Here is a 17,500-nt window from a genome sequence, read left to right on the forward strand (position 1 = left end):
CTATCTCTCTCTCCTCCCTCTCTCTCCTCTCTCTCTCCTCCCTCTCTCTCGTTCTCTCTCCTACCTCTTTCCCTCCATCTCTCTCTCCTCCCTCTCTCCTCTCTCTCCTCTCTCCCCCTCTCCCCCCCCTCCCCCCCTCTCTCCAGATGCTCAACCGGGGCCTGTGTGTGGCTCTTGTTGTTGTGAGAGTCTGTGGAATTGTCATTAACAGCCAGTCACCTGCAATCTGCCAGAATGCCTTCGTGTCATTAGTCATGTAAACACTTCAGTCCGATAGCCAGTAACCCAGCAGTCCAGATAGCCAGTAACCCAGCAGTCCGGGATCCTGCTTGTGACTAACCTATGTAAGATGTTGTTGTTCTCCAGAAATAAACGCAGTATTAACTTGTGAAGTCTTTGTGAAGAACACACCTTCTGTCCGGTGACAGACGTAGATCTGCATGTTGTATTTTGCGGGGGATCTTGGCTCATTATTCAGCCAATCACATGCCTTCATGGCCAGTGCAGTAAGCTCCCATTTTCACAGCGACTGCAGGTAAAGTTTCTGACCTGCAGTTACAGGGAAATATAACGTACTGTCTCGCTGTCTGTCCGCCCCCCTCCCCCTCCCCCGCCCCGCCCCGCCCCGCCCCCAGGACGTCCCGCTCATCAGCCTGGCCAACATCTTCCAGAACGCCCGGCTCTGGGACGACGCCCTCACCGTGGCCCGCATGGCCGTGGAGATCGCTCCGCAGTTCGTCGTCAATCACTTCACCCTCGCCAACGTCTACATCGCCATGGTGAGTTGCCGTGGCGGTACATCGCCGTGGTGAGCTGCCATGGCAGTACATTGCTGTGGTGAGTTGCCGTGGCGGTACATCGCCATGGTGAGTTGCCGTGGCGGTACATCGCCGTGGTGAGCTGCCATGGCAGTACATTGCTGTGGTGAGTTGCCGTGGCGGTACATCGCCATGGTGAGTTGCCGTGGCGGTACATCGCCGTGGTGAGCTGCCATGGCAGTACATTGCTGTGGTGAGTTGCCGTGGCGGTACATCGCCATGGTGAGTTGCCGTGGCGGTACATCGCCGTGGTGAGCTGCCATGGCAGTACATTGCTGTGGTGAGTTGCCGTGGCGGTACATCACCATGGTGAGTTGCCGTGGCGGTACATCGCCGTGGTGAGCTGCCATGGCGGTACATCACAGGAGGAGTTTGAGAAGGCCATGCTGTGGTGAGCTGTCCGCGGTCTCTCTCTCTCTCTCTCTCTGGTTGCAGGAGGAGTTTGAGAAGGCCATGCTGTGGTCGTGCTGACCGCGGTCTCTCTCTCTCTCTCTCTCTGGTTGCAGGAGGAGTTTGAGAAGGCCATGCTGTGGTCGAGCTGACTGCAGTGTCTCTCTCTCTCTCTCTCTGGTTGCAGGAGGAGTTTGAGAAGGCCATGCTGTGGTCGAGCTGACTGCAGTGTCTCTCTCTCTCTCTCTCTGGTTGCAGGAGGAGTTTGAGAAGGCCATGCTTAACGACTACTTGTATCTTTATTTATTTTTATTTTTCCATAGATTGCGTTGTTGCCGTTCTCGTTGTTAGTGTTAATCAGTTTAACCACCAGGGTCCAGGTTGAACTATGCGGTTGTTCCCTGTACTTGGACCGGTACTTCTCTCTAGGGGTTTCGTCATTCTTGTTCCTGGTTATGGTTATACACTTTGTTGTACGTCGCTCTGGATAAGAGCGTCTGCCAAATGCCTGTAATATATAATGTAATGCTGTGGTCGAGCTGACTGCAGTTTCTCTCTCTGGTTGCAGGAGGAGTTTGAGAAGGCCATGCTGTGGTCGAGCTGACTGCAGTGTCTCTCTCTCTCTCTCTCTGGTTGCAGGAGGAGTTTGAGAAGGCCATGCTGTGGTCGAGCTGACTGCAGTTTCTCTCTCTGGTTGCAGGAGGAGTTTGAGAAGGCCATGCTGTGGTCGAGCTGACTGCAGTGTCTCTCTCTCTCTCTCTCTCTCTCTCTGGTTGCAGGAGGAGTTTGAGAAGGCCATGCTGTGGTCGTTATGACCGCGGTCTCTCTCTCTCTCTGGTTGCAGGAGGAGTTTGAGAAGGCCATGCTGTGGTCGAGCTGACCGCAGTGTCTCTCTCTCTCTCTCTCTCTCTCTCTCTCTCTCTCTCTCTCTCTCTCTCTCTCTCTCTGGTTGCAGGAGGAGTTTGAGAAGGCCATGCTGTGGTCGTGCTGACCGCGGTCTCTCTCTCTCTCTGGTTGCAGGAGGAGTTTGAGAAGGCCATGCTGTGGTCGAGCTGACCGCAGTGTCTCTCTCTCTCTCTCTCTCTCTCTCTCTCTCTCTCTCTCTCTCTGGTTGCAGGAGGAGTTTGAGAAGGCCATGCTGTGGTCGTGCTGACCGCGGTCTCTCTCTCTGGTTGCAGGAGGAGTTTGAGAAGGCCATGCTGTGGTCGAGCTGACCGCGGTCTCTCTCTCTGGTTGCAGGAGGAGTTTGAGAAGGCCATGCTGTGGTCGTGCTGACCGCGGTCTCTCTCTGGTTGCAGGAGGAGTTTGAGAAGGCCATGCTGTGGTCGTGCTGACCGCGGTGTCTCTCTCTGGTTACAGGAGGAGTTTGAGAAGGCCATGCTGTGGTCGTGCTGACCGCGGTGTCTCTCTCTCTCTCTCTCTGGTTGCAGGAGGAGTTTGAGAAGGCCATGCTGTGGTCGTGCTGACCGCGGTCTCTCTCTCTGGTTGCAGGAGGAGTTTGAGAAGGCCATGCTGTGGTCGTGCTGACCGCGGTCTCTCTCTGGTTGCAGGAGGAGTTTGAGAAGGCCATGCTGTGGTATGAGAACACGCTGAAGCTGCAGCCAGAGTTCGCCCCGGCGAAGGACCGCCTTCGCGCCATCCAGTGCTTCCTGCTGACCAAGAAGGAGCGCCGCACGCCATAGGTCGGGCCCGGAGGGGGCGGGGCAGGGGGCGGACCCCACAGAGGGAGCCAAACACGCATCATGCACACACACGCACACACTTACACACACATGCTTACACACACACGCTTGCACACACGCACACACTCACACGCTCATGCACCCACACACACACTTACATGCGCACACACACACACACACTCACACGCACGCACACGCACATGCTCACTCACACTTATATGCGCACACACACACACACACACAGACTTACATGCACACACGCACACACACACACACACAGTCGTGCAGACACACTTACACAACACGCTGTTCCCGTGATTAAAAGCATCATCCGTTTCCGATCAGAGTCTAGCGCGTATAGCGCTGTTTGGCATGGTTAGAGGCAAGCCAGGCTGTTAGGCAGACCAAGGGTTAGGGTTAACCCCTCACCCCCCCCCCCCCCCCAAAAAAAACGAAACCGAAGAGAGAAGCAGTTCTTGAGTCTTATTTTATAGATTTATTTTTCGTGTCATTAAGCAATAACGGAGGAGTTGTTACGGAGACCGCGTAAATGAAACTAAAGCCCAGTCACTGCAGCCATTGGTCCACTCCGCATTGGTGACCCTTGACCTTTAACCCCAGTGGGTTCTGTCAGCAGTGTCTCAGGCTGCTGCCTGGCTGTCAGCAAAAGGGCGTTTCCATTCAGACCGAAGGTCTGCACCAGGGAAGCCTTTTCTGTGGATTTGGGAGGGGCGCTGGGGCCTGGGGTTAGGGGGGGAGGGACAAATTGGGAAGGACAAATTTTCAAAGGGCAATCCACAGTGTTCCACGCGATCCTTTTCATTTAATGCTTGAATTCATAATTTCTGGATCGTTCTGGAGATGCCACCAGTGCGCAGTGAGGATGACGCAGGGTTTATGGTTTATGGTTTAATGAGAGAAGGACCGGCTTTGGTTACACGGTTGTGTTGGTTCACGGTTCTTGATGCTGTAATTGCTCATTATCACTTTTCATTAACGCTGCTCTAAAGGAGAAGAAATAAAGCAACAACATCCGATACACACATCACCTTGTTTTTGGACCATTCCTGTCAATGGGGACCTGTTATGGAAAATGAATAAATAAATAAAAACATTATTTGATCTCGCAGGAAGTGCTAAACTGACGCTCTTGGGTAAACATGGGTCAGAAAATGGTCGGGTTTGTTCTTCATGCAAGCGTGACGTGTGGTGTGGCTCGGTTGCTGTGTGGTGTGTGTGTGTGTGTGTGTGTGTCGGTGTGTGTGTTGTGTGTGTTTGTGTGTGTGTGTCTGTGCCGTGTGTGTGTGGTGTGTGTGTGTGGTGTGTGGTGTGTGTGTGGTGACCCTGGTGTGCTGTGTCCTGTGTGGAGACGTTTCCAGGGTTGATTGTGGGGGGATCGTGTGAGACATCCTCCCTCTGTCTATTTGGAGACGTTTCAGAGTCTGATACGGGAGGATTGGGAATCTCTCCGATAGAATTGGAGCCTCAAAGGATTTCCCACTCTCTCTTAGGAAGAGATTCCCCTAGATCGCTACCCACTGACTCCCCCCACGCCCATTCCCACCCCCACCTCCTCCTCACCTGTTCCCTGCCTGGGCTGCCATTATGGGAAATCCCTCTCGAATGGGGAGTTCCAGTGTCTTCCATAGGCCGAGCTCCACAGCCAAGCAAGCCAAGCAGGCCAAACCCTAAAAAGTCCCTCCAGAATGGAGCAGGACTTCTCAGCCCTTCTGGATAGTATTTTATTTTTTTTAAAAATCTGACTCTCTTCCATTGTTTAAGAATATTTCTGTTTTATTTTGGCCCACTGAGTCAGCAGGTGGCAGGGGCTGTGGGGGTTGGGGTTGAGGGTTGGGGGTTGGGGTGGGGCGGTGTCCGGCAGCACCTGGACTGTATTTTGGGTTGTGCTGTCTGGGACCGGGGACCTCCCTGAATGGGACGGGCCCTACCCTCGCTCTCCAGACCCTGCAGAGCTGGGCATCGATGCCTTCTCGCACGGACACACGTCCGCACACACACACGTCGCGACACACACACACGTCCGCGCACACACACTCCGCACACACCCGCACACACACACACACACGCGCCTCCGCACACACACGCGCGCGCCTCCGCACACACACACACACGTCCGCACACACACACACACGTCCGCGCACACGCACACATCCGCACACACACACACACGTGCCTCCGCACACACACACACACACATCCGCACACACACACACACACACACACACGTCCGCCACACACACACACACATCCGCACACACACACACGTCCGCGCCACACACATCCGCACACACACGCGCCTCCGCACAGGGGGGGCTGGTTTTACGCCGCTGTGACGCTCTGTGCCGTGAGACGGGGGCTCGTTCCATGAAGTTCGGCCCGCTCTTCTTAAACTGCAAGGGTGGGAGGGAGGGGCTGAGCTGTTGAATTTAAATAAAAACTATGTTTGCAATAACAGCTGTGGATGTGTAAATCAATGTGGGGGGGTGGGTGGGGGGTGTGGGGGTGGTGTGGGGGTGTGGGGGGGTGGGTGTGGGGGGGTGGTTGGGCAGTGATTTGGACTGGGACCTTCACCTGGGATCTTACACTCTGAGCCTGTGGCAAAGAAATGCTTTGTAAGTATGAACACCTTTATCTACATTCATCAGTCATGTTCATAATAATAATAATATTAATAATAATGCATATATAGTGAGTCTCCTCGCATACGCCATGTTGAGGTGATGCTGTAGTACAGTACTGTGATGTCTTGTGCTAAACCTGTACCGGAAGTCCACGGCCAGTGATTTGGAATTTGGGGACGACTTGTTCCAGCAGCTTTATTTATTTATGGGTTGGTTGGTTGTGGTGGTTGATGGCGGGCGGGCGGTAACGGTTTCTGCGCTGTGGAAGCATTTTCCTGGAGCCCTGCCGCAGCGAGGGTCGGGTCGGGCCGGACCGGACCAGGGCGGGACGGGCCGGGGTGGAGATAGGCTTCTGCCCCGCTGTTCATTTTGGGCACGGTAGGACCCTGCCAGCAACATGGTCACTCTGACCCTCTACTTCGGTCACTCCGCTTAAAAACACCCCCCCCCTGCACCTGCCCCATCACAGGGGTGCACGGTTAAATGAACAGCTTCGACTTCCTGTAAGGAGCGTGACAACAGGTCCTCTGCTACTTCTGTTAGATTTTTAAAAAAATGTTTTTTTTCCCCCTTAATTTTCATGTTATTTGAAATTGGTCCACTAGGGGGCAGACCAGGGTTGAGATTTCTTTTCTTTCTCCCCTCTGTCCATCGAACTTAATTGTTTTTGCTGAGATGGAGCAAACTTCAGAGGTTTTTTTTTTTTTGCTTTGCTAACTAAGAGGTAGCGCCGCCTGATCACGGGCGTGTAAGGACGGGCGTCGGCGTCTTCGGGTGGCAAGAACATAAGAAGCGAGACGACCCCCTTAGCGATGAGGCTGAACCCTGTGGAGCTGGTACCCCCTCGCCCCTGTGCGGATCCCCCAGTGTGGGGATCTCCGCCGGTTTCACCCTCGTTTGGGCTGCTAAACTCCCCGGCACGCCGACCCGAAGCTCAGATTCACAGAGACGTGCTGAATGGGTTGAACTTGGTGGCAGGACTCGAGGCGTATGTCCTGTAGCTCGGGTGCCAGAGCCGCAATGGACGCCGTGCAAATGGGTGGAGGCTGCCGTTGCCTAAGGCCACCTCGGCTCCAGCAGGAGCCATAATGGACGCCGTGAAAACGGGTGGAAACTGCCTAATGCCACCTCGGCTCCAGCAGGAGCCATAATGGACGCCGTGAAAACTGGTGGAAACTGCCTAATGCCACCTCGGCTCCAGTAGGAGCCATAATGGACGCCTTGGAGATTGCCACTGCCTAATGCCTCCTCAGCTCTGGCTGTGCAGTGGTCAGTTTTGGCTTTTCTTTTCGGCCTAGCGTGGGGTGTGCAGTGGACCTCAGGTGCACCCCCTTTAACCCCCTTTTTTGACCAAGGCCGTGGGAAAATGAACCCGCTTCGGGGGATGCCAGGTATGACGAAACTCTGCATTGCATTTTTGGAATGGCCTCTGGACTATGGAGAGAGATCTGTAGAGCTGCCCACACAGACTTACACTGTTGTAAGTCGCTCTGGATAAGAGCGTCAGCTAAATGCCTATAATGTAATGTAATGTAATGGATGGATTCTTTACTTTCATGCATACATATACGCATGCGCTCGTGTGTGCCTGCGTGTGTGTGTGTACGTGTGTGTGCGCTTGTGTGCCTGTGTGCGTGTGTGTGTACGTGTGTGCGCTTGTGTGCCTGCGTGCGTGTGTGTGTACATGTGTGTGCCCTTGTGTGCCTGTGTGCGTGTGTGTGCCCTTGTGTGCCTGTGTGCGTGTGTGCGTGCGTGTGTGTGCCTGCGTGCGTGTGTGTGCAGGCTTAAGTGCCGTCCACTTTCTCCTGTACCTCTCATTCACTGCATCTTTTTCTAAACATATCCAGAGAGCAGGGAAGGGACAACTGTCTATTCTCTAAGGTTAATTTGCTTTTTCAGCAGTTCACTCCTGTGGCCTGCAGGGGGGGCTCTGTGTTCTCGGCCGGGGTTGTCTGACTGATCGTGACCAGGTATTTCCCAAACAAGCCAGCCGGCACCTCGAGCGCGTGCGCGCGCGCGCACACCCGCACGCTCGCGGAAAATAATCCGCGAGACGCAGGAAACGGAGAAGCCGCGTCCGTGCCCAGTGTGTGATGGAGGGCAGGAACGACGGACCTTACGGAACTGAAACCGGTGCTGCTTAATCGGGAGGAGGAGGGCCTCGTTCAGTCTGTGAACTTGGAGGTTTTCCGTCCTGGTCAGCCTAGCCAGAAGCCTGCCCTCATTTGACCAATACAGAACAAGGGGAAAGCCCTCAAATCTTGCTTCTACTTCCCTATTCAAGAGCAAACGTTTGTGCCCCCACTCATCGTTGAACCTGTAAATACAGGATTGCATCAGCAAACATCAACCGTTGCTTTAGCTGCAATACGCGTGAATTAACTCGCTGGCCAAGCACCAGCAACACGGTGTGTTGCAACGATTTGTTTTCACAGTTCATATCATTATGATGCAGTTTGTGTTAAGCACCGCGCGCAGAGGTACACCAGCAGTGGTCCGAGCCGTAACTGAAGCCACAGAGATACCCAGACCTCTTTCTGTGGCGGCGCGTAACTGGCGGGAACAGACCGTCCAAATGAGCAGGCTTAGCAGCAGCCTACTGTACACCCTTTTGACCTTTCCGCACGAACACCGCACACTGCAGAACCTTGTGTTCAGGCGCAGAGGATTCCAACCCGGGTTCTGAGAGCCGAATGTGGTTGACTGCCCTGGAGAGGCACGATTTTAAGGGGGGGGGGGGGGGGGGGGGCATTTCGGTTTAGAAACCCCTATGGGTGATGGTATATTCAAACATTGCCATGGTATTTGTTCAGCTGAATAGGCTACATTGCTTTGTTCATCTTTGAAAGACATAACGACAGTTTTTAGAAATGGCTGGGTGGATTGAACTATCGCATAAGACTTTTGTGACGTCGCTTCACAAATATGCAGCGTGGGCATTGCCGAGCGCAACCCCAAGTTTTTTTTGTTGGGAAAAAATCGAATAAAAAATCGTCGCTGAAATGCCCCTGACTGTGTGGCAATGGAGACGAGCGTTCACCAGCGTTGAGTGTAAACAGTGACTGGAGCAAGGCATTCTGTGAACGAGGAAAACCAATACAATCGGGAGAAACTGAGCAATTATCTGTGGGGTAAATTAAAACAGAGACCCGATAAGCGCAAACAATAGTGTGAAAAATGCGAAACCGTCGTGTGTTCTGCACCGGGACTCGTGGTCCTGCGCGAGAGCGATTCACATACTGGTGCAGCAAAGCTTGCATGTAAACAAGAAGCCTGAATGTTCTCACAGAATAATACATTAAGAAAAGGAACTTTTTCTTCTCTTTCATAAAAAGTACCCTCCGCCCACTCATGTACAATGCTGAGAATAGAATCAGCACTGCGAGGCCTGCTATATATAGCAGCCAGTGAGTGTTAGCATGTCAACTTCGGGGGGGGGGGGGGGTTGGGGTGTAGCACGGAGAAGTGGCTGCCGCACGTGTAATTGTTGTGGATATACAGATTGCTCTCAATATGTGTTTTCATTTCAATAATGAACAAATTCCAATGTTTTTTTGTTGTTTTGTTCCAGTGATGTTTTATGCATCGAGTAACGCATAACGCATACATGTCAAATAATTTCTTTTGGCAACGATGGTGAATGGATGCGCAGTATCGCGGAAATACATCCAGCTGCTTGTTTTTTTATTTATTAATTTTTTTTATATTAGCCTACAGTGGACCAGTGGGGCAGCATTTGCGAACGACACCGTGGTGGTTTTACACGTTTAATATTTCCGTTTTCTGCTGGAACGGGTGATGAATATTTTGAATACTTTGTCGTTGTTGTAGTTCTTGATAGTAGTATTATATTTAGCCCCCCCCCCCCTCAAAATATCACTGCTGTCAATTTATTTTTAACATTTCATATCTCGTGAAGAGAGTATAAATAGCTCCTCAGTTCTGAATCGAAGACGCTGGTGCAGCAAACCGTGTCTTTATTTGTTAGGGGGAAGACTTAAAGCCTTGTTATGTAATATAGCATGTGAGGGGCGCGGGGGGAGGGGCAGGGGGAGGGGAGGGAGGGAGGGAGGGGAGGGGAGGGGAGGGTGGGGGGCAAAACGGGTTGGGGGGGGGGGTTATGAGAATCATGCAGTGTAGTCCATACCCCGCGCTCCATAAACTCATCACGAGGACGCGCTGTACGGCCAGCATTCGGTGCAGCGCTGCACGACGCAAGCTCATTTCATTTGAAATAAATAACTGTGGGCTATTATCCAATGTACGTTACATGAAGCGGGAGCGAGTACCTCTAACATTCGTGTACACGCGCATTCAAACGCGAAACCATTCAGACCCCGAATAGGGATTTAATGAATGAACGAATGGTTGGTCGGATGGATGGATGGATGAATGGATATGGTTCGTTTAAGAGAAAGAAATTATTTATCTCATTCACTCGTTTGGCTGTTAATTGAGAAACGCACACGCCCAATTAAAAAAAAACGGGCGCTGCGCAGCGGGTACATGTGACAAAGGCAGCGCACCCGTCCGTTCATAAATATTCACCGGTTCTATTCATGCAGACGGTTCTAGGGGTGGCTATTGTGCAGCGGCACAGAACCACGTGGTTCTGCGCGGGGAGGGCGATGGGGGTGATTCTATAAATAGCTCTATAGCTCGGCTGCCATTGACATCATTTAGGTAAGAGAAATGGAAAAATAAACAGAGATCGAGGGGAGGGGGAGCAGTATTCTTAATCTGAGCCTGAAATTCAAACAACCCCCTTCCACCATTACTCCTGTGCATTTTCACGGGAGTATGCTACGAAAACAAGTGTCCGTTTCCTAGAACGTCCTGTGTGTCACCCGATAGAAGGAATGGAAACGGGAACACGGACGGAAAAGACATCAAACAAATAAAAAAACGCGTGTATACACACAGGCTGTCGTGAATGTATAACGAAAACCAAAGACAAATATTTTGATGCTTTCATCAATGGAAAGAGAGCGTGACATATGTAATGCGTAATAATATTGACTCGTGGCGCGAGGTAGTTTTTGTCTTTTATCAGGTGTACTGCTTCCTCTACAACTACCCTTTTAAAACAGCCAGATGGGTGGGGTGGCTCGTGTGTTTTTTTCTTTCTGTAGTGGATGGGGGGAACACTGTGTTTCCACGGCCGGGTGAGCGGTAACATTCAAGCTGGCCTTGGCACCAGACGCCGAATGCCTCGTGACTTTTGATCACGCCGAGTGACGCGTCTTGTCCCGTTTTTCTCAGTGGTCTCCCATTCACAAAGCCTGTACTCTTCACAGTAACGCGTGTCCATCGTTTGGCGTTTAAAGGGATATTGTTGGCCGTTAGTAATAAAATCGAACCTGGTTGTTTGGTTTTACTTGTTTAGGCTCCATCATGTACAATGCGTTGCTGCTTCTCCTTGTTATATGATTGAACAGGTCTGTAAAACTGATATTTTATGCATAATATTCAATGCGGAGTATAATTAAAATGTATTTGTTGCGATAAACATTTTTGGTGAGCCATTTGATTTGTGTGATTTTTATAAAACGGAGGTAGTTTAGTACGAAACATCTCTATCGTTGCAGTTGTTACATATGCTTACGTTAGCAAGCGAGATGAAAAATGATGACGACATTTAATTCCACTCTTTCATGCAATCATGGCGTTTTTGTAGAATTACTTAGTCAAGCCTAGCTTTTATAAAAATCTGACAATTGGATCTAAAACCACATGGCGATCAGTTATTTTAAACTTTTAACAGTTTTTTTAATAAAACTTAAATACATTGCTTGCCTCCTTGCATAAGTACACGTCATTCATTAAATTCAGTATAAATAATAATAACAATAATCATTTTAAAGTGTTTTGACAGTGCATTGGTGGACCTGATTTACGCAACTGATGTTGCCGTTACCCTATGTCCTGTGATATTTAAGGGCCCGAGAATCATAAGTCTATCGATCCATTCAGTGAAAAGACCTTTAAACACACACACACACACACACACACACACACACACACACACACACACACAGACATCAACTCAATATATTTGAAATACATAATAATCATATAATAATTTCAGAATCCATATATAAACTATTCTCCTATTTTTCTTAGCTGATTGAATCTAGTTTGTTTGAGAATGACCAGATTTATGTTCATTTTAATTAATTTAAATGAATTCCTTATCAAAATCTGTTTATTTAAATAAAGCCAAGTTGATGTGCTTGCTTAATTCCAATGAATGCCTTGCATATTTTTTTCTGTGTGCACAAGCAATTATAGTGGTTGTAATATGAGATCAGGTTTTGGATGTTTTGGCATTTGTTTTAACTAAGAACAATCTAGTATCTTGACAGGTCTTTAGATATATCTTGAGAGCAATTGACTAGCATGGTGCAGTAGGAGACTATGACCTACAAGTCACATGGTTCTTAGATGTGATGCACTTTATAACATATTTGTTAATATTTTAAATTAATGAGATAGTTGCCTTTTTTATCTGTTTTATGTCCCACAATTTTCAACTGCTGCACTCAGCAAAGATGGTGCTGTCATGTTACTTACCTATGGCCTACGGGGCGTCCTCACGTTCGTATTGCATGTCTGCGTCAATTACAGTCGCGTTTTGTGCTGGCAGTGTGGGATGCAGTCGATGAAGTCCTGTGAACAGTGTTGGCACAGCCTGACTGCATGCACTGTGCTGTTGAGAAAGTCCAGGCTCCGACTGCAGGGCTGCGCAGTGCTCCTGCGCAGCACATCGCCACTGCGTCGGTACGGAACTTTTGAGGGGCCGGTTGTTCGCTTGTCGGCAAGGCTATTCTGAGAATGATTTCCTTTCTTTCGCGCACTGCGATCGTTCCTCAGGCCACCGCACACGTGAGGGCAGCTGCTGGCTCGCTCACACCGTGTCATTCCTTCCTGTTTCATCACAAAGTAAAAAGAAATGTCCAACGTTGTCAATCTTTGTCAGCTGCTGTTTCTTTCATGCAACTTTTCCTGAAATAGTTTTGCCTTTTCTTTTTATGTGATTCACTCCTCTTTTTGATTCTTATCTCTGCTGTTTAATTCAGAGCCATTCCCCTTTAGTCCCTCTTCAAGACTTGTATGTCTTCTTCAATACATTTGGAAAATATTATATATAAACTTATTAACTGTGATACCGTGCTCTTTTGTCTCTTAATCTCCATCTTCCCAGTTTTTCATACTACTGCAAACACTTTGTTCTCAGTTTTCTTTAGCAGTTGTTTAGGGTGCTTCCCTGGCCCAATTTACTGAAAAGGTTCTCCTGTCTGTTCAGTGCTCTCTCTCTGCTGGGGTACCCCAAGGCTATATCTTGGGCCCGCTTTTGTGTTCTGTGAATACTTTTGTGCTCTCTGAGTTCCTCATTTTCTGACCATGGCCTCATTTATGGCTTACAGGCAGTTTTCTTTTTTTTCTCTCCTGGCTGATTATAGTTTCTTTCTCAGGTTTCAGCATGTCTGTTAGACAGTTTCGTTCAGCATGTCTGTCAGACAGTTTCCCCTCATGCGTTATCTGCACCTTATAACTGACTGTCCTAAATTGCTTCCTGTTACTCCATCTCCTTCGGTCAACCGCTCCTTCTCACTGGAGACTGTTACCTTTCTCACTACTGCACTTAAAAAAAAAATGTTTATTTAACCAGGAGGATAGTCACATTGAGGTTGACATCTCCATTGCAAGTGAGCTCTGGAAGCCTATATGCTTTTGGACTGTGGGAGGAAACCGGAGTGTCCAGAGGAGGCCCACGTGAACGCGGGGAGAACACGCCAACTCCAGGTCGGGAGGATCCAGCCGGTCGGGACTCAAGTACGCACGGGGAACTAAAAGGTAAAATAATCTACAGGTAAATATGTTTATGATACGTATCCAGTACTGAGTTACACCAGTGCAGTACATTCAGATCTCTGTCGGGGTTAGCCCAGAACCTGATGATATATCGGTGGACATTGTGACTAGGCTCCGGTGCCAGATGGAGGTTTTTGTAAGGGAATGTAAAACCGTTGTGACAAATGCTTACATAAGTAGTATTTATGAACCAAACTTTTGAGAAGCATGTTCAGGTGGTCAGCTTGAACTGAATCTAACGTATAGATCTTGTAGTATGAGTAAGTATTGGCCAGTTTGCTACATTGCCTCTGAATTACAAGTGCCATTTCACAATGTGTGCAAATATTATTTAGGGGAGAATAAAAAAAAGCAGGATTTAGAAGGTCGAAGAATCCATTGTTCATGTACTGGCTCAACGTCCACAACCTCACTCCACGCGGACCCCTGCTCTGGCCTGAATGCTGTGACACGGGCTAGCATTAGCAGAAAGCGTTTGATGCGGACCATAACATTGTAGCACCTGTGTTAACCTAGCCTTCCTCCTGTTGTGTTTATACTGAATTTGATGGACACACACACACACGTACATGCAGACACTCACACGTGTATACCCAGCTCATCAGCTTGTTTCTGATCTGGATTGGTGTCATTTCTTACATTCAGTCTTTTCACTTCATCTTGTGTATCGTGCTCTTGATATGTTCCAGATTGTTAATGCCAAATTTTCTACATAGCTCAGGGAACGAAAGACTTCATGGGTTAGGAGTTGTTGTTGAGTGCCATAATGCTACAAATAGTCTGTGTATGCAGACAGGGACATAGGGTCAGATCCAGTTTTGCGGTCGGCACAATCCACTTTGTATAGATATTACATTGCATTAAAATTCCATATTCCGTGTGACATTTGAAAATTTAGCTTTCAGTATGAATCTCGAGGCTGGTGAAAAGGCGGGAGACACTGTCGTGTCCGCGCTTCAAAAAGTCTCCTTTGCCTCTGAAGTTGACCTCTGTGACGTCAGATCTATAGTCTGCCGAGTCATTTCAGTTGCTTTTACGTTTCTACCCGAACATACAAAAGTGATGCAAAAATAATTGTATTGTGTAGTAAATGGCAATGGATTCGCACATCATGGCTACGCCCCCAATTCGTGATTTTGGACAAGGAAATCTAACACACGACGCAGCCCCCTGTTCTTTCCGTCCTCAAGTCACCGCAAATTCCCGGTTGCCTCCGGTTACATGCAGACCTCCCGTTATTAGTTACTGTGTGTTAACGCCCAGGTGCAGACATAGGAACATACGCGTGCTCTTCGTGGCAATATGTGGTATTGTTTAACGCCACGAACGGGTCTCCTATTACAATGCACTGCAGTGTCTACAGACTTCCCTCCAAAGCGAAAATGCGGTGACTTTGTAACACGATTTTGGAAAGAGGGGAGAAAAAAAAACAAAAGTGCTCGAGTGTCACGAGGACAAAATGTGCTGCTGAGTACTGTACTTTGTGTCCACGGAGCAAAGTCCTCCGCGAGAGCAATATTCAACAGTTCACCTTAGAGATTACAGCACATCCTACGAGATGCTAAAGATCTTGATCAAGTCGTGTGTAGACTGTGTACGAATAAGTATGTTTATAATTATTATTAAAATTTCTGCGTCCATCTTCTGTTGCTTTCTTGATTTTGGTCTAATACGGCTTTGGATCAAATGGTAATTTGTACAAGCTCGTGGGAATCTGTACTTTGTATTACTTTTGACAGCGGTGTTTTTGATTGGCATACTCACTTCATAGGCTACTTGTCCACATAAAACTGAGCTTGTAGATCAAATCTGTCTCGAAAAGAAAAATGGCAGTGTCAGTTAAAAACCCCTAAATGAACGTCATTATAATCAAAATTTTAATCATATTATGCTGCCAAAAATGAAAACGCGAATACATCGCGTCTCCGTTATTGTGACAACGGAAACTCCTCAAGTCGTTTTCTACGTAACTTTTAAGGATTATTAGAAATACGTCTTGTTCTGAAATCGGGCACACATATCGCTTGCATGTATGATTGCGTTTCGGGTCGTTCTATCCGCCGGTGCCTTCTCTTATTCTTTTGGCTCGTGCGTGTCTCTGGCTGTCTGTCTGTCTGTCTGCTCTCGTACGCCGGCTGCCCGGCCAGGACGCTGTCGTGCTCAGCCGCTCAAAAGCGAAGAGGGTTATACGGGGAAAGGTTCTGCACCGCCACTGCAGTCAGCTGGAACTGTGCGTTATTTTTAGCACAAGAGGGGTGTGGAGAAAATGCAAGCCCTGTCTTGCAATCGAATTCATTTATGTTTCACATCCCCCCGCCCTTCGCATATAGCCTGTGCTCCCGGTGTTCTCCGCTCATTCCGATTTATTTATTTATTTATTTATTTATTTATCGTTCGGTATCAGGACTTGGGGGTGAAAAATCGAGTATTTTTAATGGCCGATTATCAATGCTTACCCCTTCTCTCTCCAGTTCACCCCCTCCCCTACCCCAACCCCAACCGCCCCGCCCTCTCTCCTTGCCAGCTGAATTAATTTGATACTATTTTTGAGAGTCAGTGTTTCTAAGGGATACCTAATGACGCAATGACGTCAATGCAGGTCAATAGCACACAGGCAGAACGGGCTGGCGGCGGAGACGAGCTGGAGCGGAGAAGCACGGTTTTGAAAGCCCGGCGCACGGTTGAATTTCCACACTAAACACGGAGCCTCCTGCTTACCCTTTGTGTGTTCTGTGTACACTAAAATGCGGGAAAACACGTATATATTTAAACCCCCATCGCACAAAGGTACAAAGTCGCTTAGCATTTCACCCTCTTGTCCGAATTACTTCTACGGTGTGTGAATATGAACTCACTCGGAGTCCCCAAATACCTCAAAGCACAAAAACAAGGGACTACCTACTCTATTTTCGCGAATTAAATATTTCTTTTCGACCAATGCACACCATCTGAAACACAGAAGCATAGCGAGGCGCGTTGTTGGAACAGTGAATGTATACATATACTGTGGGTGGAATGGTTTTTTTTTTTTACATCTTTTTTTTAATCCGCTCGCTCGTGTGTGCACTGGTCTTCGAAATCTTCCCCGTCTGATTCCCGCTTCTAACTGGCAACACAAAATATTTAGTCTCAGGCGGAAGACCGTTAGCTACACACTGCGTTAACCTTTATTTCTTCTTGACGCGAGACTTAGTCTATCCCGTTTTTTTTATCCTCTCCTTTCAATTCTTGCAAAACGCTTCCCATTAAGACAAAAATTACACTTTGTGCAAGGAAACTGACAGACAAGTGAGATGTTTCAGAAGGTAGGTGCATTATTATTTTTTTGCCAGCGTGAATTGTGACTTGGTGTTGGGGAAACTTTGATTTGTAGCAGTGCATGTATACCTAGCTTTGCCAATGGGCTTAGCGTCCCATTCACACAGAAGAAGCTTTTAAGGCGAACTCATTTTTGGGTAAACTTGATACATTACAGATTTGTTGTGCAGTTTATGTATTCATGCCTTCGGTCCCGTTACACATCACAACGAGAACAATCAAGTCTATTTCGAACTAGAATCGGGATCATTTGCATCACTGCTAATTGCTAAAAGTGTGTCCACACTCTTGACAGCCCAGCTGCCGTAGGCTGACGATCAAATGCATTCCACAGTTCGTGCATTCTTTTTCCATTTAGAAACACAAAGGACAGTGCTGCATGTACAACTAAGAACATTTAATGCCTGCATAGTTTATGAAAAAATACAATCCGCACATGCACATAGCTGGAGACGGGAGAGCAGGCTGCGGTAATGCGTGGGTGTGTTCACGTGCCGGGGATTCTCTCATTTCTTTGCCAATCTGTTGGGATGCCTAGAAACAGGCGCTGTACCCAGACCTGGGAGAAAGAGAGAGGGGTGCAGCGATGGCAACCTTTCTTCGCAAAGTTACCCGCCAAAAATATTAAAACCTTGATCCACAGGTAACCGTATAAGGGAAAATGCTCTTTAAAGGTTTTGGTATTGTGCGCCTGATGTGACTTGTTGCGCTCGCTTGATGAATGTTCACGGGGTTAACACCAATTAAATCAATGGATAGGCTACGTGAAAAACTA

General features: G+C 48.4%; 1 protein-coding gene and 1 long non-coding RNA gene across 2 annotated transcripts in view; both read left to right on the forward strand.

The window, feature by feature from the left end:
* Nucleotides 1-4,019, forward strand: part of ttc17 (tetratricopeptide repeat domain 17) — a 26,094-nt gene extending 22,075 nt beyond the window's left edge. Inside the window, exons 24-25 of the mRNA XM_064313808.1 lie at nt 636-779; nt 2,759-4,019. Coding sequence (XP_064169878.1) covers nt 636-779; nt 2,759-2,890 — 276 coding nt within the window. The 3' untranslated portion in view covers nt 2,891-4,019. The remainder of the gene's footprint in view (nt 1-635; nt 780-2,758) is intronic.
* Nucleotides 4,020-16,070: 12,051 nt separating this feature from the next.
* The window catches only part of LOC135242696 (uncharacterized), a 44,637-nt gene continuing 43,207 nt past the window's right edge, over nt 16,071-17,500 (forward strand). The window contains exon 1 of the long non-coding RNA XR_010326425.1: nt 16,071-16,712. This is a non-coding gene — a long non-coding RNA (uncharacterized LOC135242696). The remainder of the gene's footprint in view (nt 16,713-17,500) is intronic.

This window comes from Anguilla rostrata, chromosome 16 (assembly GCF_018555375.3).
Source record: "Anguilla rostrata isolate EN2019 chromosome 16, ASM1855537v3, whole genome shotgun sequence".
NCBI classification, from domain to species: Eukaryota; Metazoa; Chordata; class Actinopteri; order Anguilliformes; family Anguillidae; genus Anguilla; species Anguilla rostrata.